Below are 26,199 nucleotides of genomic sequence, written 5' to 3'. Positions count from 1 at the left end.
TTTGCTCTATGCAGATGGCCTCCTCTACATCTCGGACCTGCAAACCGCATGGAATGAATTATGGGGCTTTTGAAAGAGTTTGGAACCTATTTGGGTGACAAACTTAACCTGAGCAAAAGCGGGATCTTCCCGGTGAACCCATAAGGGAGAGGAGCAGAGCTGGAAGGTTTATCTTTTAAACAGGCCCGGCACAAATTCCACTACCTGGGGATCCAAATCGCTGATCACAAGACAGGGATCCACAAGGGGAGCCTGACCAGCCTGGTGGAGGAAGTATAACAGGACCTGCAGAGATGGGACACACTCCCACTCACCTTGGCGGGGAGGGTGCAGACGATCAAAATGAATGTACTGCCCAGGTTCCTCTTCCTTTTTTTTTTAGAAAACATTTTATTGAAGCATTTGTAATTTTCACAGTTTAACAATTTAACATTCTAAACAAGCGAGCGGACCGACACACGCAACATCACCATAAAATACCCAACTGCCCTCTCCGCCCGAGCTCCTAACTACCCGTATATTAGATTCCCCATCCTTATTTTACACTGCTGTGCCTCCCATTCCCCCCCGCCCCCCTCTCTTACTGCTGACGGACAGTTTTCCTTGAAGAAATCGATGAACAGTTGCCACCTCCGAGCGAACCCCTGAATTGAACCTTTCAAGGCGAACGTAATCTTTTCCAGCCTGCGAAACCGTGCCATGTCACTGACATTGGAGGCTCTGAATCCTTCCATCCCAACAAAACCTGTCTCTGAGCCACCAGGGAGGCAAAGGCCAAAACGTCGGCTTCTCCTCACCTCCCCCTCCCCCCCGGATCTTCCGATACCCCAAATATTGCCATTTCTGGACTCGGAGTCACCCTCCCTTCCAGGACCTCTGACATGACGTCCACAAATCCCTGCCAGAATCCCCTCAACTTCGGACATGCCCAGAACATGTGTACGTGGTTCGCCGGGTTACCCCCAAACCGCCCGCACCTATCCTCCACTTCCTCAAAAACCTACTCATCCGGGCCACAGTCATATGAGCCCCATGAACCACCTTGAACTGGATCAGGCTAAGCCTGGCACACAACGAGGATGAATTGACTCTCATCAAGGCCTTTTCCCATAGTCCGACTTCCAACACCCCTCCCAACTTTTCCTCCCACTTCCTCTTTGCCTCCCCATTTGGGACCCCTTCCCACTCCATCAATTCCTTGTATATTTCCGAGACCCTACCCTCTCTAACCCCTGTTTTTGACATCACCATATCCTGTCGTCCCCTTAGGGGGAGGCGGGGAAAACTTGGGACCTGTCTCTGGACAAAGTCCAAAACCTGCAGGGAGTGAAACCCGTTCCCACCCGGCAACTCAAACTCCTCCTTTCGTGTCTCCAGGCTCGGAAACCCTCCTCAATGAAGAGATTACCAAATCCCTCGATCCCTGCCCGCTGCCATCTCCTAAAGCCCCCGACCAATCCTCCCGGAATAAAACAGTGATTGTCACAGGTCGGTGACCCCTCCAGTCTCATGTGCCGCCTCCATTGCCCCCACACTCTCAGGGCTGCCACTACCACTGGGCTTGTGGAGTACCAAGCTGGCGAGAATGGCAGAGGCGCCGTTAGTAAAGCCTCCAAACTCGTACCCTTACAAGATGCTGCCTCCACTCGTTCCCACACCGACCCCCTCCCCCACTACCCACTTCCTAACTGTTAGCGGGAGAGAATCTCAAAGAAATCACTCAACGCCCAGGGTTACTGGTCCTCGCACCAAACGGTTCATTTCGCCGGCGGGGAGATGGCGTCTGTTACAGTCCCAGACCATCTCTCCACTGAACAAAGGAAAACATCCATTCTTATATTTTTCAAAACAGCTACACAGCCCATTCCGGCCGGACCTTGTCCAATAATACTGATTATAGATTACATACATTAGATATATATCCAATTAAATTTGACATTATGTAAAGTGGGTTGGTGTCTTACCAACCCCTAACTTCATGAAGAAGTCACTCAAAACCAACTTAAAGTTATGTCTCCTGCCTGCACCTGGAGACCTTGAGCTGGTGAGGATACATTCTGCTCTTTGTCCTGTGGAGCTGTTATCAGTGCTGGTAAAATCCTCCCTAAAAACTCCCATGTATGTTTCACATTCAATTCCTTGATATCAATCATTCCTGCTTCCCTGACTAACTCTGCTGTCTGTAATTAAATGTTATTTGTACCAGTTTGCAAGTAACCCAGCTAATGATTGTTCAGCAATGTGCCTAGCTCAGCTAACAGCCATTTTGTGTCCTTTCTGATATTAGTAATTCTTCGGTTATAAAATCACAAGCATGTTATACACTATCTATTCCTACAAATTGCCTCTTGTCCAGGCATCCAAGCCAGGGTACCTTTATCTAAAATCTTCTTTCTAAATCGGACTTCAACACTAACCATCGATATGTTGGCCGCCCAGTAATAGTTAATAAAATTCGGAAGAGTCAAGCAAAAGTTTGCCATCCGAGGTCGGAAGGGGGATTCCACAAAACGTGGGAGCCATTCACTCGGTTGTTCCAAGACCTGTTTGTAGCCCAACAGCTTAGAAGACAAAGAACAGGAGAAGGCAGTCATGACACAGTAAGGGAGGGGGAGGGGGTGGGTGGGATAGGGGAATGAGAGGGGGGCAGGAGACATGGAACCCAACCACGCCCAACAAAAGAAGCATGAGAAACAAGGGGGGGGGCAACAGCCGGAACAAAAATAAACAGTGGGGAACGAAAAACAGGAAACCACAACCACCACTGTGAATAATGCGAGAGAAAGAACAACCGTGTCTGTACGTACACACTGATCCTTCTTTTGTATACCACAAAAATCTCAATAGAGAGAGAGCCCCTGGTAAATATGTAATCATTCCTTAAATATTAGCTATTCTAGGTCTCCCATCAGTTTCCCAGTCCACCTCAGACAACTTGCCCCTCATACCCTGATGGCGTTCTTCTGTGAGCAACACCCAGATAAATTAAACGAAAAAAAAAACCATGTAACCATCACGGCCCATCTTCATGGCAATGTGGCATGATTTTGGGGGATCCAAACAGAAATGCAAACTGAATATCTTCGCACTTGCGAAACATCCTTTTACTCTGTGATCCTTATGAAATTTGAAACCAGGTATTCGCAACAAGACAAAGAGCATCAGCCCACTGGAGGCAAAGTCGTGAGACCGGCCAGTCCAGCAGAAAGAAACCCTTCCCATTGACCAACTGTCAGAATGAACAAAATGCAGTCCTGGGTGTAACTGAGAGCAGGAACAATAACAGCAGAATCCAACTCCTGTAATCACTGGTCAATGTATTGGTGTCTCAGCAGATGCAATGAATCATGCTTTCCCTTCCCACAGGTGAATGGCCTCTACCCAGTGTGAACTCGCTGGTGACTCTGCAGGTTGGATGACTGAGTGAATCCCTTCCCACACCGAGAGCAGGTGAATGGCCTCTCCCCAGTGTGAATTCGCTGGTGTGTCTGCAGGTTGGATGAATCACTGAATCCCTTCCCACACTGAGAGCAGGTGAACGGCTTCTCCCCAGTGTGAACCCGCTGGTGTCTCTTCAGAATAGATAAGCGAGTGAATCCTTTCTCACACACAGAGCAGGTGAATGGTCTCTCCCCAGTGTGATCTCGCTGGTGTGTCTTAAGACTAGATAAGCGAGTGAATCGCATCCCACACTGAGAGCAGGTGAATGGCTTCTCCCCAGTATGAACCCGCTGGTGTGTCTTCAGGTCAGATAACCGAGTGAATCCTTTCCCACACACAGAGCAGTTGAATGGCCTCTCCACTGTGTGATCGTGCTGGTGCGTCTTCAGACTAGATAAGTGAGTGAATCGCGTCCCACACTGAGAGCAGGTGAACGGCTTCTCCCCAGTGTGAACTCGCTGATGTGTCTTCAGGTTAGATAACCGAGTGAATCCTTTCTCACACACAGAGCAGGTGAACGGCCTCTCCCCAGTGTGAATCCGCTGGTGTAACTGCAGGTTAGATAACCGAGTGAATCCTTTCTCACACACAGAGCAGGTGAATGGCTTCTCCCCAGTGTGAACCCGCCGGTGTGTCTTCAGGTTAGATAACCGAGTGAATCCTTTCTCACACACAGAGCAAGTGAATGGCCTCTCCCCAGTGTGATCTCGCTGGTGTGTCTTCAGACTAGATAAGTGAATGAATCGCATCCCACACTGCGAACAGGTGAACGGCCTCTCCCCAGTGTGAACTTGCTGGTGCGTCCGTAGGTGGGTTAACCGATTGAATCCTTTCCCACACTGAGAGCACGTGAATAGCTTCTCCCCAGTGTGAACTCGCTGGTGTTTCCGCAGGTTGGATGAATATCTGAGTCCCTTCCCACACTGAGAGCAGGTGAACGGCCTCTCCCCAGTGTGAACTCGCTGGTGTTTCTTCAGGCTGGATAAATGTTTAAATCTCTTCCCACACTGAGAGCAGGTGAATGGCCTCTCCCCAGTGTGAACTCGCTGATGTATCCGCAGCGTGGACAACTGACTGAATCCCTTCCCACACTGAGAGCAGGTGAATGGCCTCTCCCCAGTGTGAACTCGCTGGTGTAACCTCAGGCTGGATAACTGTCTAAATCTCTTCCCACACTGTAAGCAGATGAACAGCTTCTTCCCAGTGTGAACTCGCTGTATCCGCAGGGTGGATAACAGACTGAATCCCTTCCCATACTGAGGGCCGTTCAACGGCCTCTCCCCAGTGTGAACTCGCTGGTGTGACTGCTGGTGGGATAACTGACTGAATCCCTTCCCACACACAGAGCAGGTGAAGGGCCTCTGCCCAGTGTGACTGCGTCGATGAGTTTCCAGTGCAGATGGGACTCTGAATCCCTTCCCACAGTCTCCACATTTCCACGGTTTCTCCATGTTTTGGGTGACCTCGTGTCTTTCCAGGTTGGACAATCAGTTGAAGCCTTGACCACACACAGAACACGTGTACGGTCTCTCCCCACTGTGAATGGTGTGGTTTTTTTCTGGCTGTGTAACTGGTTAAAGCTCTTTCCACAGTCAGTGCTCTGGAACACTCTCACTCAGGTGTGTGTGTCTCGGTGCTTTTCCAGTCACACTGATGGTTTAAATGTTTTGATGCCGACAGATTGGGTATACATTAATTTTTCTGGATTCAAAGGCCGATGATATTCAGATGCTAACGAATCAAGTGGCTCTTTCAGATCGAGACGTGACGTTTGAGTCTTCTGTGTGTAATTCCTCCTCTTGTAATATCCTGCAGAAGGAGTTTACAAAGTCAACTCAGTATCGGATAACAATTCAGAATAAACAATTCTAGTTTCTGCATAACATTCTTTCCTCTCTCATTCCCCCATACCTAGTCTCCAGGAAGGAATGGAGTATTGGAGCAGTAAGTATAACAACCGTACCTCGGGATTCACAGCCTAGTCTCCAGGGACAGGACTCAGAGGGGCAGAGAATCTGAGCTAAGAGTATAAAAGCTTTTGCACATTCTCCCCCTGTCTGTCTGGGTCTCACCCCCACAACCCAAAAAGATGTGCAGGGTAGGTCAATTGGCCACGCTAAATTGCCCCTTAATTGGGGAAAAAAGAATTGGGTTACTCTAAATATATTTGAAAAAAGATTTAATTATGAGTAATAACCCTAATTTAGTTGGTAGCCTAACTGCGCAAACATTTATCAAATAGTGATCACAACATGATTGAATTCACTGTAGTGTTTGAAAGTGAAAAGCACGTTACAGACAGTAGAATTTTAGAATTGGGTAAGGCTGACTTTAATGGGATGAGACAGAGACTGTCCACGGTAAACTGGGGAGATCGGTTACTGGGTCAAACAACTGAAGATCAGTGGAGAATATTTAAAGAAACATTTAACGAGATAGAGAGCAAGTATATCCCCGAGAGGAAAAGGCTCCGCTTCACAAATAAAAACAGCCACGGACAAATAAGAGGTTAGGGACAGCTTAAAATTAAAAGAAAGGGCGCACAAAAATGCAAGACACAGGACAGATCCATTTCAAGTTGACTATGTTGTTAGTCAGTTCCCCAATACTTTGGGGGGTGTGACCTGCATTGTTATCCTCCTGTTTTTATAGAATCTAACCCTCTTTCCCCACTCACTATGTGGACATGTTGACTGGTTGTTGAATTGCTGACATTTCACCTGGAGGCTGTGCTCCCTCAGATATCCTGTTCTGAATGAATTCTCAATGTCTGGTTGTATTTCTGCGGCAATATCTCTTGTTCTCGGGGCCCATTTCCCGCCAGTTTTTCTGCTGCTTTCATTGTTTGAAAAATGTTGAAAATAAAATAAATAAAAATATTTACATTTGCGGGTGTCTGGCGGGAGGTGCGCGGCTTCCCTTCCGACAGGGAGTCAGGGAGCCGCTTCTGCTCTTTCCGTGCAGCCTGGTCAAGCTGCCGAGAGCCTCGGGACTCACTGCTCGGTGTCGCCGGTCGGTACTGCGGGTCTGACGCGGGGACAACCCAGTCAGTGACCTTCCCCTCCCCCGGCCCGGGACTGCGCATGTGCGGGGAAGAAGGGAAGCCGCGTCCGTGGGGCGGAGCGCCCACCCCTGACCTTACTGGTGACGTTTGGACCAATAGGAAGAATTGGAGGACCGGAAGGACTCTGGTCCCCCAGCCAATCAGAGCTCCGGCTTTGTGTGAACGAAGTTTGAGCTTCACACAGACGGAAACCTCCTCCTGTCTCAAACATCTGGGAGTAAAACACTTTCTTTTCTCCCCCTTTCCATTTATTTTCTCATTCTGACTTTCAATTGGTCACTTGCAGCAACTGAAGGGAATGGAAGTGAATCCAGGTAGGGTGCAGACTCTGGAAAGCTTGGCCCAGATCTTTCTCTCTCTCTCTGAAAGACATTGACATCCTTTGCTCCCTCAGCTTGACACGGGGAGAACGTGCAGACGCCGCACAGACGGTGGGACCAGGTTTTTGGACTGAACCCCTGGGTGGTTCCGATGTGCTTGGCCCGGCGGTCGCCTGAAGGGTATCCTGTCCACGACCCACACTTGGGCTGAAGTGTTTTTGTCACAAAGGCCCCTGGGTTAAGGGTGTAGCTCTGCCCGCCTCATCCAGGTAGGTGGTACTCGGGTGAGGCCTGAGGGAATCTGAGGTTGCAGATTCCTTGGTCTCCTGTAGGGTTGCAACACAGGGAAAATGGTGCTGAGGTAGAGGGGCCAATTATCTCATCGAATGGTTGAGCAGGCTTGATGGGCCAAATGCAGCTCCTATTTATTCTGTGTTGAAACGCATGATAGCACAGTGATCAGCACTGTTGCTTCACAGCTCCAGGGTCCCAGGTTTGATTCCCGGCTTGGGTCACCGTCTTTGCAGAGTCTGCACGTTCTCCCCGTGTCTGCGTTGGTTTCCTCCGGGTGCTCCGGTTTCCTCCCACAAGTCTCCAAAGACTTGCTGTTCGGTGAAATGAAAAATGAAATGAAAATCACTTATTGTCACAAGTAGGCTTCAAATGAAGTTACTGTGAAAAGCCCCTAGTCGCCACATTCCAGCACCTATTCGGAGAGGCTGGTACAGGAATTGAACCCGCACTGCTGGCCTTGTTGTTTTACAAGCCAGCTTTTTAGCCCTGTGCTAAACCAGTCCCTCAGTGATTTGGACATTCTGAATTTTCCCTCTGTGTACACGAACAGGCGACGGAATGTGGCGATGCGGGGTTTTTCACAGTAACTTCACTGTTAATGTAAGCCTACTTGTGACAATAAAGATTATTATTATAAAGCAGTGAGCATGGATCTGTCAAACAGCCTGAATTAGCACCTTCAGGAAAATTGAGAGGTTGATATTAAAATCAGCAGAATGAGAATGGAGGGAGAGTGTGTGGGATGGAGATTTACAACTTTTCGGAACATAGGAACTGGAGCAGGCCATTCAGCCCCTGGAGCCTGTCCCGCTATTCAATGAGATCATGGCTTATCTGTAACCTAACTCCATATACCTGCATTTGGCCCATATCCCTTAACCTCTTTGATTTACAAAAATCTATCTATCTCACTTAAAATAAACAACTGATCTAACTTCAACTGCAGTTTGTGGGAGAGAGTTCCAAACTTCTACAACTCTTTGAGTGAAGAAGTTCTTCCTAACATCTCTCTTGAACGGTCCAGCCCTAATTTTATTTTTTAATAAACATTTTATTGAGGTATTTTGGATTGGATTGGATTTGTTTATTGTCACATGTACCGAGGTACAGTGAAAAGTATTTTTCTGCGAGCAGCTCAACAGATCATTGAATACATGGGAAGAAAAGGGAATAAAAGAAAATACATAACAGGGCAACACAACATATACAATGTAACTACATAAGCACTGGCATCGGATGAAGCATACAGGGTGTAGTGTTAATGAGGTCAGTCCATAAGAGGGTCATTTAGGAGTCTGGTGACAGTGGGGAAGAAGCTGTTTTTGAGTCTGTTCGTGCGCATGTAGAAACAACAACAAAATAGAAAAGATACATGAAACCATAAACATCGTGCAAAAACCGTTTACCTTTGGTACAGGTCTCACCCTTATTGACCCCCGACTCTAACCTAACCTACTCTCCCCACCCACCCCCGTCTGCTGACAATTAATTTTCCGCAAGGAAGTCGCGAACGGTTGCCACCTCCGGGTGAACCCGAATAGTGAACCTCTCAAGGCAAACTAAATTTCCTCCATACAGAGAAAGCTAGCCACGTCCGATAACCAGGTCTCCGACTTCGGGGACTCTGGGTCCCCCCATGCCAAAAGTATCCGTCTCCGGGCTACCAGGGAAGCAAAGGTCAGAACATCCGCCTCTCTCTCCTCCTGGATTCCCGGAACTTCCGCCACCCCGAGAATCACCACCTCTGGACCTAGCGCCACCCTTGTTTTTAACACCGTGGACATGATGTACACAAACCCCTGCCAGAATCCCCGAAGCTTTGGACATGTCTAAAACATGTGGACATGGTGCACCTGTCCTCCACCTAAAAGAATCTGATCATCCGGGCCACTGTCATGTGAGCCCGGTGCACAACCTTAAATTGTATCAGGCTGAGCCTGGCACATGTTGCAGACGTGTTGACTCTAAACGCGTCTGCCCATAAACCATCCTCTATCTCACCTCCCAGCTCCTCCTCCCACTTACGCTTCAGCTCGTTGGTCTGCATCTCCTCCGACCCCATAAGCTCCTTATAGATGTCTGAGACGCTCCCCTCCCCTACCCATCCTCTGGAAATTACCCTGTCCTGAATCCCCCTCAGCGGTAGGAGCGGGTAGGTTGACACCTGTTTACGAAGGAAGTCCCACACCTGCAGATACCTGAATTTGTTTCCCCTCGCCAGCCCAAACTTTTCCTCCAGCACCCTCATACTCGGGAAACTCCCCTCTATGAACACATCCCCCATCCTCTCAATCCCCGCTCTCCGCCATACCCGGAACACCCCATCCATACTCCCCGGGGCAAACCGGTGGTTAGCACAAATTGGGGCCCAGACCGATGCTCCCATTGCTCCCACATGCCACGTCCACTGGCCCCAAACTCTCAGGGCCACCACCACCACTGGACTGGAAGAGTACCGTGCCAGCGGGAATGGCAGAGATGCAGTTACCAACGCCCCAGACTGGTGCCCTTACAAGAAGTCACCTCCTTACGCACCCACGCTGACCCCTCCCCCACCACCCACTTCCTGATCATGGCTATGTTAGCTGCCCAGTAATAATTGCTAAAATTTGGCAGCGCCAGCCCGCCCTCTCCCTGGGTCCGCTCGAGCGTTACCTTCCTTAGCCATGGGGTCTTGCCCGCCCAGACGAAGCCCGTGATCACCGTGTTGACCCACTTAAAAAAGGAACGCGGAATAAAAATGGGGAGACATTGAAATACAAATAGGAACCTCGGGAGGACCGTCATTTTCACCTATTGCACCCTCCCGGCCAGAGACAACGGGAGCGCGTCCCATCTCCGAAAATCGTCATTCATTTGGTCCACTAGCCGGGCCAGATTCAAGTTATGCAGCCGGTCCCATTCCCGTGCCACTTGGATGCCAGGTACCCAAAACGACTCCCTACCGACCTGATCGGCAGCTCCCCAGTCGCCCCTCCTGTCCCCTCGCCTGAACCACAAACATCTCACTCTTATCCATGTTTAGCTTATACCCGAAAACCGGCCGAATTCCACAAAAATCTTCATGATTTCCTCCATCCCCTCTAGTGGGTCCGAAACGTTCAGAAGCAGATCATCCGCATAGAGCGAAACCCTGTGCTCCACCCCACCCCCAACCAGTCCAGCTCCTTGAAGCTCTCAGAGCAATTGCCAGCGGCTCTATAGCCAGCAAAAACATCAGTGGGGAGAGGGGGCATCCTTGTCTCGTCCCCTGGTGCAGTCCAAAATAGTCCGAAGTTGTCCTGTTCGTCCACACACTTGCCACAGGAGCCTGATACGGTAACCTGACCCAGTCAATAAAGCCCCGCCCAAATACGAACCATCCCAGTACCTCCCACAGATAATCCCATTCTCCCCCATCAAAAGCCTTTTCTGCATCCATTGCGATCACTACCTCAATCTTCCTACCTTCCGGGGACATCATGATCACATTTAACAGCCTTCTTACATTGGCCATCAACTGCCTATCCTTAACCTTCTGGTCCTCCCCAATAACGTCCGGATCACAATCCTCAATCCTGGAGAACAAGATTTTGGCCAGCAACTTGGCATCCACATTCAGCAGGGAGATCAGCCTGTAGGACCCACACAACTCCGGGTTCTTGTCCCGCTTAAGAATCAGCGAAATCATTGCCTGTGACATCGTTGGGTGGAGCACCCCTCTCTCCCTTGCCTCATTGAACATCCGCAACAACACTGGCCCCAATATCCCAGAGAACTTTTTATAGAACTTTACTGGGTACCCGTCCGGACCCGGGGCCTTACCCGCCTGCATGGCCTTCAAGCCGTCCACTATCTCTTCCAGCCCAATTGGGGCCCCCAGCCCTTCTACCCGCTCCACGTCCACCATTGGGAAATTCAGCCCCTCCAAGAAGTGCCTCATCCCCTCCGGCCCCGCAGGGGTTTCCGACCTGTACAGCCTGCTGTAAAAATCTCTGAACACCTTATTCACCCCGACCGAATCACCAACCAGGTTCCTATCTCAGTCCTTTACTTTCCCTAACTCCCTAGCTGCCTCCCTCTTCCTAAGCCGCTGTGCGAGCATTCTACTGGCCTTCTCCCCATCTTCATAAAGGTGCCCTCACCTTTCTCAGCTGCTCCACCTGTGGTCAGCAAACTAAACCCCGCCTGCAACCTCCGTCGTTCCCTTAATAGCCCTGCCTCTGGGGGTCTCCGCATACCTCCTATCGATCTGTAGTATCTCCTTTACCAGTCTGTCCGTCTCTGCCCTGTCAACCTTCTCCCCATGAGCCCGGATCGAGATCAGCTCCCCACTTACCACCGCCTTCAGTGCTTCCCAAACCACTGCTGCCGAAGTTTCCCCCGTGTCATTGACCTGCAGGTAGTTCTGAATGCATTTCCTCAGCCACTCGCTCGCCCCTTCATCTGCCAAAAGTCCCACCTCCAGTGCGGGCGCTGGTTACTGTCTTTGCTAACCTGCAGGTCATCCCAGTACGGTGCATGGTCTGAGATTGTAATCGCCGAATACCGCGTGTCCACTACCCCAGTCAGAAAGACCCTGCTCAAAATAAAGAAATCAATCCGGGAATACACTTTATGCACGTGAGAGAAGGAGAACTCCTTCACCCTCGGTTGCCTAAATATCCATGGATCCACCCCGCCCATCAGCTCCATGAACCCTCTTAGTTCCTTTGCCATTGCTGGAACCCTGCCCGTTTTTGAGCTTGACCGGTCTAAGCCAGGGTCCATAACTGTATTGAAGTCCCCTCCCATGACCAACCTGTGCGAGTCCAGGTCCGGTATCTTTCCCAGCATCCTCCTAATAAACTCCACATTGTCCCAATTTGGCGCATATACATTTACTAATACCACCTGCACCCCCTCCAGTTTCCCACTGACCATAATGTACCGACCTCCCACGTCCGAGACTGTTCTACCCGCCTCAAACACCACCTGTTTATTGATCAGGATCGTGACCCCTCTAGTCTTTCAATCTAGTCCCGAGTGAAACACCTGGCTGACCCAGCCATTCCCCAATCTAACCTGGTCCGTTATCTTAAGGTGCGTCTCCTGCAACATTATCACGTCCACCTTCAATCTCCTAAGTTGCGCGAGCACACGTGCCCTTTTAACCGGTCCATTTAACCCTCGAACATTACAGGTGATCAGCCTAGTTGGGGGGCTCATTGCCCCCACCCTCCGCTGCTCAGCCACCCCCTTTTTTAGGCCCACCTCCAGCCCGTGTTCCGCGCCTCCACCGGTCCGCCCACAGGCAGCCCCCGACCTCCTCTCTGTCCCTCAGCCCAAGTCCCTCCCTTGTCAGCAGAACATTCACCCCCCCCCCCAGCAACAACACCCTGTAACCCAACCCCTTTCCTAAACCAAACATATGCACCCCCCCCCACTGCACTTCCGAGAGCTAGCTCACCGAGCTAGCTTGGCGGCCCCCATCCCCGGCGGCAGATAGTCTTCCACCTATTGTTCTCTCCCCGCCCTCCCCTGCAGCCCCCCCCCCTCCTCCCCACTCATACAAACAAACTCCAGCATCAAACAATCCCCACACAATTGCCCAACAGAAAAAACACCAAGATCAAAACGAGCACACCTCCATCCCCCAACAGTGCAAATGAAAACCTTAACTCACTCAGCTCTACTCCTGGTTCCAAATCAATGCAAACGGCACCTCAAACCCATCTTCCATAAAACGCAGAACGAGAAACTTTTTACAAAAACAGAGGAACAAAACAGAGAAACAAAAACATGAACATTGCAGCCAAGTTCAAAAGTTCTCAGTCCTTCGCCAGCCCTTCCTTTCTTGCAAAGTCCAACGTGTCCTCAGGCGACTCGAAGTAAAAGTGTTGATCCTCATGCGTGACCCAGAGACGGGCTGGGTATAACAGTCCAAACTTCACCTTTTTCTTGAAAAGGATCGTCCTGATCTGATTGAAGCCTGCCCTCCTCCTGGCCACCTCCACGCTCAGGTCCCGCAGGATGCTATTGTCCCATTTATAGCTCCGTGTCTGCTTGGCTCACTGCAGAATATACTCCTTATCTGAGAACCTGTGGAATCTCACCACCATAGCCCTCGGAAGGTCTCCCATCCGCGGCTTCCTCGCGAGTGCTCTGTGAGCCCTATCCACCTCCAGGGGCCGGGAGAATGCCCCATTCCCCCAGCAGCTTCTCAAACATGCCTGCGACGTATGTCCCAGTGCCGTTCCTTCGGACTCCTCCGCGAGCCCGACAATTCTTAGGTTCTGCCGGCGGGACCAATTCTCTAGGTCCTCCAACTTCTCCAGAAGCTTCTTTTGCTGGTCCCTCAGCATCTCCACCTACAGTTCCACTGCAGTCTGATGCTCCCCCTGCTCAGCCAGCGCCTTCTCCACCTTCTGGATCGCCCGATCCTGGGCGTCCAATCTGAGCTCCACCCACTCAATCGATGCTTTTATTGGGTCCAAGCAGTCCCGTTTCTGTGTCGCAAAGCCCTCCTGAATGACTTGCATCAGCTGCTCCATAGACTGCTGGGTCGACAAGCCAGAGGTTCGCCCCTCCGCCATGTTGTCTCCTGTTGCAACTTCAGCCCAAGTCTCTGTCTTTCTGTTTCTGCCCTTACGAACACTTCTAGTCCTTTTCTCCATGTACCGAAGTGGGAATTCTGTAGAGAATTGCCAGTGACGTCCGTTCTTCAATTCAACTCCGTTAAAAAATAGTGGGAAAAGGTCCAAAAGTCCGACCAGAGCGGGAACCACCAAATGTGCGACTTACTCCTTCATAGTCGCCTACGAAAGTCCTGCGGGGCTAGAATTGACCACACACCAGGCCGGGAGTGGCAATATAACTTGGGGGCTCAGGTCCCTGATCTTTGGAATGGCAGACGCCGATGATTGGGTTACAGTATAAATTAAAAAGACACACCAGGTTTGTAGTGGTATAAGGACGGCTCTGGAGGCTGCTAAGATTTTATTCAGGTGGACAGCCTGTCTTTGGTTTCTTGAAAAGGGTTGGTAAATTGGCAGGTAAATGAATATAGAGATGCCAGCTAAAGCTAGGAAAGCAGAGATATGTGATGTATTCGTTGAATATGTGGGTCTGTTAGAAACACAGGAGAGCTCACATGGTTCTGAGACTCAGAGGGATCTGGGTGTCCAAGAGCAGGAATCACAAAAGGCGAGTTTCCAGGTACAGCAAGTAATTAGGAAAGCTAATAGAATGTTATTGCTTATTGTGAGGGGAATTGAATACAAAAGTAGGAAGGTTATGTTTCAGTTATACAGGACATTGGTGAGACCACATCTGGAGCACTGTGTACAGTATTGCTCATTTACCGCCAGTCCAGCAGAACAAAACCCTCCGACCCTCCCCATTGATGAACTGTCAGAATGAACAAAATGCCGTCCTGGATGTAATTGAAGCAGAAACAATAACAGCAAAATCCAACCCCTGTAATCACTTGTGAACTTGGTGTCTCAGCAGGCGCCATGAATCATGGATTCCCTTCCCAGACTGAGAGCAGGTGAACGGTCTCTACTCAGCGTGGACTCGCTGGTGTGTCTGCAGGCTGGATAACTGAGTGAATCCCTTCTCACACTGAGAGCAAGTGAACGGCTTCTCTCCAGTGTGAACTCGCTGATGTTTTCGCATGTTGGATAATTGACTGAATCCTTTCCCACACTGAGAGCAGGTGAATGGTCTCTCCCCAGTGTGAACTCGACGGTGTGATTTCAGGTTGGATAACCCAGTGAATCCCTTTCCACACTGAGAGCAGGTGAATGGCTTCTCCCCAGTGTGAACTCGCTGATGTTTTCGCAGGTTGGATAATTGACTGAATCCCTTCCCACACTGAGAGCAGGTGAAAGGCCACTCCCCAGTGTGAACTCGCTGGTGTGACTTCAGGTTGGATAACACAGTGAATCCCTTCCCACATTGAGAACAGGTGAACGGCCTCTCCCCAGTGTGAACTCGCTGATGTGACTGCAGGTGGGATAACTGAGTAAATTCCTTCCCACACTGAGAACAAATGAATAGCCTCTCCCTGGTATGAACCCGCTGGTGTCTCCGCAGGCCGGATAACTGAGTGAATCCCTTCCCACACTGAGAGCAGGTGAACAGCCTCTCCCCAGTGTGAACTCGGCGGTGTGCCCGCAGGTTGGATAACTGAGCAAATTCCTTCCCACACAGAGCAGGTGAATGGCCTCTCCCCAGTGTGAACTCGCTGGTGTGTCTGCAGGTTGGATAACTGAGTGAATTCCTTCCCACACTGAGAGCAGGTGAACTGCCTCTCCCTGGTGTGAACTCGCTGGTGTGTCTGCAGGTTGGATAACTGAGTGAATTCCTTCCCACACTGAGAGCAGGTGAACTGCCTCTCCCTGGTGTGAACTCGCTGGTGTGACTGCAGGTTGGATAACTGCGTGAATCCCTTCTCACACTGAGAGCAGGTGAATGGCCTCTCCCCAGTGTGAATGCGCCGATGAGCTTCCAGCTGTGATGGGGCTCTAAATCCCTTCCCACAGTCCACACATTTCCACGGTTTCTCCATGTTTTGGGTGTCCTCGTGTCTCTCCAGGTTGGACAATCAGTTGAGGCCTCGTCCACACACAGAACACGTGTACGGTCTCTCCCCACTGTGAATGGTGTGATGTGTTTTCAGGCTGTGTAACTGGTTAAAGCTCTTTCCACAGTCAGTGATCTGGAACACTCTTACTCGGGTGTGTGTGTCTCGGTGCTTTTCCAGTCACACTGATGGTTTAAATGTTTTGATGCCGACAGATCGGGTAAACATTAATTCTTCTGGATTCAAAGGCCGATGATATTCAGATCCTAACGAATCAAGTGGCTCTTTCAGGTCTAGACGTGACGTTTGAGATTTCTGTCTGTATTTCCTCCTCTTGTAATATCCTACAGAAGGAGTTTACAATTTCAACTCAGTATCGGATAGAAATTCAGAACAAACAATTCTAGTTTCTGTACAACATTCATTCTGTCACATTCCCCAATACCTCGTCTTCAATACCTATTCCCCACATCTAGTTTCCAGGGAGGGATGGTGTATTGGAGCAGTAAGTACAACAACCTTACCTCGGGATTCACGGCCTAGTCTCCAGGGAACGGACTCGGAGGGGCAGAGTATCTGAGATAAGAGTATAAAAACCTTAATTTGGGGATTTTAAAGTCCATGTAGACTAAATCAACTGCACTACCCTCATCTACACACCTAGTCATCTCTTCAAAAGATTCAATCAAATTTGTAAGACATGCTCTCCCTTGTTTAATCCTTGCCTTTCCAAGTTGAGATTAATTCTGTCCCTCAGAATGTTTTCCAGTAGTTTCCATGGCAGTGAAGTTAGACTCACTGGCTTGTAATTTCCTGGTTTGTCCCTACTTGCCTTCTTGAATAATGGCACCACATTAGCTGTCTTCCAGTCCTCAGGCACCTCTCCTGTGGCCAGAGAAGATTTGAATTTTTTTTGTCAGAGCCTCTGCAATCTCCTTCCTTGCCTCCCACAGCAGCCTGGGATATATCTCATTTGGCCCTGGGGATTTATTCGCTTTCAGACCTGGTGAAACTGTTCATACCGTCGCCCTCTCAATGTTAAGTTGTTCAAGCAAATCACAATGTGCCTCCGTGATTTCTATTCCTACATTATCCTTCTCCGTAGTGAACACAGATGCAAAGTGCTCATTTAAAACCTTCCAGTTCCATGCACACATTGGTCCGTACTCTTACCCTGGTCAACCCCCTGCCCCATTTTCCATGCTTCCTCTTTGCTCTCCTAATTCCTTTCTTAAGTAATCCCTTGCACTTTCTATGTTCCTCTGGGACTTCCGCTTTGAGCCCTCGGTATCTGTGACAAGAGTCACCTTTAATTCCTTATCCAACCCTGGATATCCCTTACATCCAGGGTTCCCTGGACTTATTGCTCCCATCCTTCACTATCATGGGAACATGGAATTTACAGTGTAGGAGGCGGCCATTTGGCCCATCAAATCTGCTCCAGCCTTTGGAAAGAGCACCCCACTGAGGCCCACACCTCCACCCTATCCCCGTAACCCCACCTAACCTTTTTGGACACTAAGGGCAATTTAGCATGGCCAATCCACCTAACCTGCGCATCTTTGGACTGTGGGAGGAAACACGAGCACCCGGAGGAAACCCACGCAGACATGGGGACAACGTGCAGACAGTGACCCAAGTCGGGAATCGAACCTGGGACCTTGGAGCTGTGAAGCAACAGTGCTACCCACTGTGCTATCATGCCTCCTTGTGCGCTCTCTATCAATCCTACTGCTCGGATATAGATTTTTCGACAAGTGGCTGCTCCCAGTTGATTTTGTACAGATCCTGTCTTATGTTTTAAAAATTTGACATCCCCATTCTGCAACGTATGAGACCCAACCTCAAATTCAGATGTTTCAATTTCATTGGCTTGCTCCTCCTGGGCTTTCCATGAGCGAATTCAATTTATCCATTTCAAGTTGACTATGTTGTTCGTCAGTTTGCCAATACTTTGGGGTGTGTGAGCTGCATTGTTATCCTCCTGTTTTTATAGAATCTAACCCTCTTTCCCCACTCACTGTGTGAACATGTTGACTGGTTGTTGAATTGCTGACATTTCACCTGGAGGCTGTGCTCCCTCAGATATCCTGTTCTGAATGAATTCTCAATGTCTGGTTGTATTTCTGCGGCAATATCTCTTGTTCTCGGGGCCCATTTCCCGCCAGTTTTTCTGCTGCTTTCATTGTTTGAAAAATGGTGAAAAGAAAATAAATAAAAATATTGACATTTGCTGGTGTCTGGCGGGAGGTGCGCGGCTTCCCTTCCGACAGGGAGTCAGGGAGCCGCTTCAGCTCTTTCCGTGCAGCCTGGTCAAGCTGCTGAGAGTCTCGGGACTCACTGCTCGGTGTCGCCGGTCGGTGCTGCGGGTCTGACGCGGGGACAACCCAGTCAATGACCTTCCCCTCCCCCGGCCCGTGACTGCGCATGTGCGGGGAAGCTGCGCATATGCGGCCGGTGGCAAGCCCCATGACCAACCAGCAGACGTATTAACCAATGTGAAGAGTTGGAGGACCGGAAGTACTCTGGTCCTCCAGCTAATCAGGGCTCGGGCTTTGTGCGGCTGATAATTGAGCTTCACACAGACTGAAACGTCCTCCTGTCTGCACTATCTGTGAGTAAAACACTTTCTTTTCTCCCCCTTTCCATTTATTTTCTCATTCTGACCTTCAGTTGATGACTTGCAGCAACTGAATTGAAAGGAAGTGAAATCAGGGGGGGTGCAGACTCTGCTCCCTCTTCAAATTCTGCAAAGGTTGGCCCAGGTCTCTCTCTCTCAGTCTCTCAAAGACATTGACATCCTTTGCTCTCTCAGCTTGACACATTTATTTGTCTGGCTAAAAGGATGGTCTCTTTCCTAATGTTCACAATTAAAGTGCTGGTTTTCCCAGGAGACGGCTGACATTTAAGGCAACAGTAAATTAATATCGGACAGATACATAAATGTCCAGTGTTGTTATATGGTAGATTAGATATATTATTGATGGTTCTGTAACAAAGTACATTTATTATTATTTCTAATTGTGTAATGTTGTTCTGTATCTCCATTATATATTTCCAGGCATCTCTTCCCTCAGGGTGGGATTTCTCTTCCACAGGGACCAGTGGAGTCTGGGAGTTGGTGAATATTTTCACGGATGAGTTTGACAGATTTTTCTGAACGCATTTTTTTTTTAACCATAGACACAGCAGTACAATAAACACAACAGAGTAACAGAAAAATTGGTGGGAAATGGGTACAGAGCAGAACAAGAGATATTGCCGCATAAATACAAGCAACACATTGCAGAATTAATTCGGAACAGGATAGCTGAGGGACCAGGGCCTCTAGATGAAATACTGGATCAATTGAACAACCAGCTAACAGGTTAACATGGTGAGAGGGGAAAGAGGGTAAGAGTTTGTAAAAACAGGAGGACAGCAATGCAGGTTGCACACCCCAAAGTATTATGAAACAGACTAACAACATAGTCGACTTAAAACAAATAAGGTGAATTGAATTCAGTCATGGAAAGCCCAGGAGGAGTAAGTCAGCTGAATCGGAGCATATGTATTTGAGATATGGCTCCCGTACTTTACACAATACATCAGACTTAGAGCAGAGTATAGATGTTAAAAATTCCACAGGGATGCATTCCATAATCAGCCTATGTCAGTTTTGGATAAAGGGGAAGTTGTCGGTAATCCAGGAGCAGAGGATATTTTTATGAGTGGCAAAGGTCAGGATATTATATTTCCTTTTAAAATTAGAATTGGTGATTTGCCCACCTTAGAGTCCCAGGATCAGGAATACAGGTTTAGATTCTAAAGCTCTCTCAAAACCCCTCTCCAGTTCCCTGACTACATTTGACCAATAGGATTGAATCTTTACACAGCTCCATAGACAACGTGTATAGTCACTCTCAACCACCAGGCACATTGGAGTAGAGTGGGCTCAACCCGGTGTCTAAGACTAGACGTAATATGAAGACTGTGTAGTATTGCACAGTCTCCTTCATTTTATTGCAAATCAAAATTTCACTGGCATAGTCCCATATGTTACCCCATGTCTCCTCATCAATATTGACTGCTAAGTCCTTGTCCGATGACTGCAAGGTTCTCATCATTGAAATACAGGATCTGGAATTTAGTATATCATAGAATTGGCTAATCAATTGTTTAGGCTCCACAGAATTCAGGATTCTTTCCACTGGGGAAATTGAGGAATCAAGACACAAAGATGTCTTGTTACGAATAACATCTCTGAGCTGTAAATACTTAAAGGATTGTCTTGTGATGTCAAGTTGCTGACATAGCTGCTCAAAGGATGACAAGGAAGTGTCTCTGAACATGTCTCCCAGTCGACAAACGCCTCTATCACTCCAGGTATCGAATCCGTGGTCTTTGAATTCTAGATTTTGAATCTAGAAGGAGAAATGTTTGCCTCATCTGTCGGCTTCAAAAGATTTTAACCATCAGTGTATCTGGAAAAGCACTGAGACACACACATCTGAGTGAGTGTTCCAGAGCACTGACAGTGGAAAGAGATACACTGCCTGAAAAAACATCACACCATTCACAGTGGAGAGAGACAGTACACGTGTTCTGTGTGTGACCGAGGCTTCAACTGATTGTCCAACCTGGAGCGACACGAGGAGACCCAAAACATGGAGAAACCGTGGAAATGTGGGGACTGTGAGAAGGCATTCAGAGTCTCATCTGAACTGGAAGCTCATTGACGCATTCACACTGGGGAGAGGCCATTCACCTGCTCTGTGTGTGGGAAGGTATTCACTCATTTATGCATCCTAAAGACACATCAGCGAGTTCACACTGTGGGGGAGCTACTCACCTGTCTTCAGTGTGGGAAGGAATTCACTACTTTATCCAGCCTGCGGATATACCAGCGGGTTCACACTGGAGAGAGGCCGTTCATTTGCTCTCAGTGTGGGAAGAGATTCACTTCTTTACCCATCCTGCGGAGACACCAGCGAGTTCACACTGGGGAAAGGCCATTCACCTGCTCTGACTGTGGGAAGTGATTCACTCAGATTCCCCATCTGCAGACACACCAGCAAGTACACACTGGGGAGAGACAGTTCACCTGTTCTCAGTGTGGGAAGGCATTCACTACGTTATCTAGCCTGAAGTCACACCAGCGAATTCACACTTGGGATAGGCAATTGTAGAAATGGACCCAAAGTGGAGGTATCTGCAATATACATCTATATGTATATGAAACGTACAATATTTCAAATACGGATCATTTTCTAGATTCACACTAACCGTGTATAATCCTTGTTTAAAATGTCATGTAGCAGCCTCTGAGGCATCATGGATAGCCAGCTGACTTGGCCACATTCCTTGTGAAGGAGTTCACACAGAGAGCTGAAATCCCCTTGCCTGTAACTCCCAGGCAGCTGCCTGTGAGGAATGCTGCCTGTAGCACCAGTCTGTAATGAGGTTAAGATAAGAGAGTCTATCAAAAAGACCCAAGGACAGCTGATAAGTGGTCTGGAATACACCACGAGGGGGCCTCTGTCTGTTTATGACCTCTGACCACACAGCCCCATGCTGATAGTAACCAATAATTATTAGAATTGGATTGTGTCCAGCCGAGGTGGGCTGTGTAACTGTTCGAATTGTATAATTATTGATGATTTTTGTTATGCATTAAGAGAAGCGCATGATGAGACCCATGACTGGCTCCCTGCCGGTGTTAAATCAATAAACTGTTTAACATTTGGGGCAGACCCGAGTGTTGAGTGATTCTTTTAGAGTCATTCCCGCGAATACCATTCAATGTGGGAAGGGATTCTGAGATTCATGGCATCCGGTGAAACACCAACAAGTTCACAATTGATTACGGGGGTTGGATTCTGTTACTGTTTCTGCTCTTAATTACACCCAGGACTGCATTGTGTTCATTCTGACACTTGGTGAAGTGGGAGGGTCGGAGGGTTTATTTCTGCTGGACTGGCCGGTCTCACGACTTTGCTTCTAGTGGGCTGATGCTCTTTGAGCCTTGTTGCGAATATCTTACCTAAATTTTACAAGGACAAAGACTGAAAGGGTGTTTGGAAGTTGAAAGATATTTGGTTCCCATTTCTGTTTGGAGCTCCCCAAAGCATGCCACGTTGCCATGAAGCTGGGCTATGGTGGTTATATGGTTGTTTTGTTTAATTTATCTGGGTGTTTCTCACAGAAGGAAACTGTCAAGGTATGAGGGGCAAGTTGTTTGTGTCATATTGGGTCATTACAATTAAACTCAAGACAAAAGAAAGGCACTCGCTAGCAGTTCAGCAATTATTACATATTTCCATAACATATAAATTCCTTTAAGAACAAAAATCCATCAGGAAAAATGATGCAATCGTGGCTAACAAGAAAAGTTAAAGATTCCATTAGATAAAAGGAAGAGGCTTTTCCAGTGGCAAAAATAATAGTAAGCCGGAGGATTGGGAACTAGTTTTAGGGGATGGCACGTGGCACAGTGGTTAGCACTGGGACTATGGCACTGAGGACCCGGATTGGACTCCCAGCCCTGGGTCACATTGGTCTTTGCTAATCGTTTGCTTTTCACATTCCGAGAGGAGCTTTTCCAGGTGTTTTTTTTATGTTTCTCGCCAGTTTAATCTCACATTCTATTTTCTCTTTATCAGTTTCTTGGTCTTCCTTTGCTGAATTCTAAAACTAGTTCTTTTTTTTTCCTTCTTTTAAAAAAAATAAATTTAGAGTACCCAATTATTATTCTTTGTCCTATGAAGGGCCAATTTAGCCTGGCCAATCCACCGAACTTGCGCATGTTTGGGTTGTGGGGGGTGAGATCCACAGTCACGGGGAGAATGTGCAAACTCCACACGAACAATGACCCGGGGCCAGAATCGAACCCAGGTCCTCAGTGTCGTAGGCAACAGTGCTAACCACTGTGCCACCATGCCGCCACATGGTCTCTCTTCCGATTTCATGGCGAGGGAGGATCGCCTTCATTAAAATGAATGTTGTACTCTCTGCATATGCTGCTTATACTGCTGTCGACCAGAGTCGTTAAGGAAATTAATAGAACCCAGTACATTTATCTGGAACAAAAAGAGATCTTGCATCAAGTTTGTTCAGCTCCAATCACCCAGAGCTAAGGGAGAGTTGGGTCTTCCAAAAATCAGGCTATATCAACTGGCCTCTCATCTGAGGTTCATAAGGGATTGGGTTAGGATGGACCCAACATCCACCTGGCTGAATGTAGAAGCAGACCAGTCAGTTCTCCCTCTACAGGTCTTGTTGTTTATGGTGACATTAAGACAGGTTCTGCTAAGTGTGATAATCCTGTTATTATTAATACTCTCAGAGCGTGGAGGTTGGCCCACCAATTAGAAGGGAGATCGACATTGACTTCCACTCTCCTCTCCACGGCAGTCTAGATTTTCCACCCAGTCTCATTGACCATGGATTTGATACCTGGAGAGATAGAGGTGTTTGTAGGCTGGGAAACAAGTTCAGAGATGCTTCCATATCATCCTTTGAGCAACTCTGTCAGAAATGTGATATCCTGAGACAAACCCTTTTTAAGTATTTACAGCTCAGGCACTTTATTCTTAATAAGGGATCTTTGCCTCATGATTCCTCAATTTCCCCAGTGGAAAGAATCCTGAATTCTGTGGAGCTGAAACAATTGATTAGCAAGTTCCATGATACTCTAAATTCCAGATGCTGCATTTCAACGTTGAGAGCATTGCAGTCATGGGAAAGGGACTTAACAGTCAATATTGCTGAGGAGATATGGGATAACAAATGGGACTATGTCTGTAAAAATTTTGGTTTGCAATAAAATGAAGGAGATCCAGTTCAAGATACTGCACCATCTTCAAATTACATCTAGTCTTAGACTATATCCGCGATGTGCCTCAAGTGCCTGATAGTCAAGGGCAACTATGTACGTTGTTTATGGACCTTTGTCAAGATCCAAGCCTATTGGCGAAATGTGGTCAGGGAACTGGAGAGGATTTTAGACAGAGTGTTAGAGTCGAACGCTTTAGTCCTGATCCTGGGTCTCCTACATGGACGAATCACTGATTCTATTTAAAAAAAAGCTGTGTAATATCTTGACTGTTGCCACTCGTAAAAATATCCTCTACTCCTGAATTAGCGACAATTTCCCCTCTGTCCAAACCTGGCATAGGCTGATTATCGAAAGCATACCAATGAAATTTTTAATGTCTGTACTCCGTTCTAAGTCAGATGTATTCCACAGAGTATGGAAGCCCCATCTCAAATACACAGGTTCCATTTTATCTGACCTGCTCGTCCTGGGCTTTCCATGAGCTTTTTATGCTTCATTTTAATTGGACAATGTTGTTAGTTTGTTTCACAATATTAAAGGATATGCAACCTGCATTGTTATCCTTCTGTTTTTATATAATCTTACCCTCTTTCCCCACTCACTATGTTAACCTGTTAACTGGTTGTTAAATTGATCCGGCATTTCATCGAGAGGCTCTGGTCCCTCAAATATCCTGTCCCAAATTAATTCTGCAATGTGTTCCTTGTATTTATGCTGGGAATATCCCTTGTTCTCTGCACCCATTTTCCACCAATGTTTCTGTAACTTTGTGTTCATTGTTAAAAACCAATAAAAATATGTTTTTTAATCAATCCAGCTCATCTGTGCATATATTCAATGACCTCCCCCTCCTCCCCCCCCCCCCCCCCCCCTCCCCCAAAGCCTCCATTGATCCCTGCGGAAGAGAATTCAAGAGACAAACAACCCTCTAATGGAAGAGACTGGAAATATATGATGTTGCGATAGTACAATATTACACAACTGGAAATAATAAATGTATTTTATTACAGAACCATCACTAATGTATCTAATCTGTGCCATATAACATTAGATATATCTCTGTCTGATATTACTTTTCTGTCCCCTTAAATGTCAGCCATCTTCTGGGGAAACCAGCCCTTCAATTGGGAATATTAGGAAAGAGACCAGTGTCTGGATTAGCACAGTGGGCTAAACAGCTGGCTTGCAATGGAGAACAATGCCAGTAGCACGGGTTCAATTCCAGTACTGGCCGCCCCAAACAGGTACCGCAATGTGGTGACCCGGGGCTTTTCACAGTAACGTCATTGAAGCCTACTTGTGGCAATAAGTGATTATTATTGTATTATTATATTATCCTTTTAGTCAGACAATTTTAGTGAAGACAATCTTCACTCACACAAAGCTCGTGCTCTGATTGGCTGGAGGACAAGAATCCTTCCGGCGCTCCAATTCTTCCCATTGGCCAACATCTCAGCAGAAAGGTCAGGAGGCGGCTCCCTCCCGAACGTGCGCACCTGTCCCTCTCCTTTAGGCATGCGCAGTCCCGGGCCGCGGGGAGATCACCGAGCGGCTTACTCGCTCTGGCCGGAGTCATCAGCCCGTTGCTGGGAAACCTTGCATTTCAGTGGTGTGGGGGGAAGGGGAGCAATGGATGGGGGCGGGGCTCCCGCGTCCGTACCGGGTATGCGCACTGGAATCTGGAGACGTCATTGCGGAGCAGCGTGATTCCCGTTGGTTGATTCAGGCAGGACTCCACTGTGAGGTCAGAAAGCGGAAGTTGGACAAGAATTTTAGACTGAAGCTTCCTCCTCTGGGCAACAGCAGAAAATTAATGTCTCAACCTTCCCCATTTATTTTCTCATTCTGGGTGACATTGGTCACTTGCAGCAACTGAAGGGAAAGGAAGTGAATCCAGGGAGGGTGCAGACTCTGCAAAGCTTGGCCCAGGTCTCTCTCTCTCTTAAAGACATTGACATCCTTTGCTCCCTCAGCTTGACACATTTATTTGTCTGGCTAAAAGGATGGTCTCTTTCCTAATGTTCAATGAAAGGGCTGGTTTCCCCAGGAGATGGCTGACATTTAAGGGGACAGTAAATTAACACTGAACAGATTTATGTTCAGTGTTGTTACATATTACTGACTCAATATATTATTTACAGTTCTCTGTAAGATGCAATGATTATTATTTCCAGTCTTGTGATATTATTCATTACTTAGTACTACTGAACTAAGCATTGCTAAAAAAAAAAGGGACTTCTGTTGAAACTTTTCATCTTCACTCATCAGGACAGATGCAAGAATACCAAATTTCAAAGGGAACATTAGCACACTGGGCTAAATTGCTGGCTTTGATAGCAGACTAGGCAGGCCAGCAGCACGGTTCAATTCCCATAACAGCCTCGTCGAACAGGCGCCAGAATGTTGCGACTACGGGCTTTTCACAGTAACTTCATTGAAGGCTACCTGTAACAATAAGCGATTTTCATTCATTTCAAAGTAGGTCCTGATTGGTTGACAAATCAGAATTGATTGGGTGATGCTTTGCTATTGTGAATAAAACAGTTTGATCATCAGTCTTTTGAGTATTGATTAAAGGTGCAAAATATCCAACTAATTTTATTCCAGTTCTATATATGATTATCAGGACTCTGTTTCTTGTACCGGAAGTGGTGCGAATTGGCCTGTCCACCAGAATGTCCTGCCACCTTTTGGAGATTTGGGAGGCTGTGTGTTA

General features: G+C 47.8%; 2 protein-coding genes across 8 annotated transcripts; both read right to left on the bottom strand.

The window, feature by feature from the left end:
* Window positions 1–401: 401 nt before the first annotated feature.
* On the bottom strand, window positions 402–25,048 carry LOC140420228 (uncharacterized). 7 transcript variants are annotated; one of them, XM_072504261.1, is made up of 2 exons: window positions 24,862–25,048; window positions 402–5,250 (listed from the first exon to the last, which is right to left on the bottom strand). In XM_072504261.1, exon 2 carries the CDS (start codon window positions 4,890–4,892, stop codon window positions 3,378–3,380), a length of 1,515 nt encoding a protein of 504 aa, XP_072360362.1. In that variant the 5' UTR covers window positions 4,893–5,250; window positions 24,862–25,048; the 3' UTR covers window positions 402–3,377. The 7 variants fall into 7 exon arrangements, with proteins under 7 accessions (XP_072360362.1, XP_072360357.1, XP_072360356.1 ...); XM_072504256.1 differs by lacking the exon at window positions 24,862–25,048 and adding an exon at window positions 17,689–18,011; XM_072504255.1 differs by lacking the exon at window positions 24,862–25,048 and adding an exon at window positions 12,764–12,918.
* Window positions 14,641–19,998, bottom strand: LOC140417990 (uncharacterized). Its single transcript, XM_072501420.1, has 2 exons — window positions 19,710–19,998; window positions 14,641–15,737 (listed from the first exon to the last, which is right to left on the bottom strand). The coding sequence occupies exons 1-2, from the start codon at window positions 19,996–19,998 to the stop codon at window positions 14,641–14,643; spliced, it is 1,386 nt and encodes a 461-aa protein (XP_072357521.1).
* Window positions 25,049–26,199: the final 1,151 nt, after the last annotated feature.

The sequence above is a fragment of the Scyliorhinus torazame genome, chromosome 5, assembly GCF_047496885.1.
Source record: "Scyliorhinus torazame isolate Kashiwa2021f chromosome 5, sScyTor2.1, whole genome shotgun sequence".
Taxonomy (NCBI): Eukaryota; Metazoa; Chordata; class Chondrichthyes; order Carcharhiniformes; family Scyliorhinidae; genus Scyliorhinus; species Scyliorhinus torazame.
This window is presented reverse-complemented; position numbering and strand designations above follow the sequence as displayed.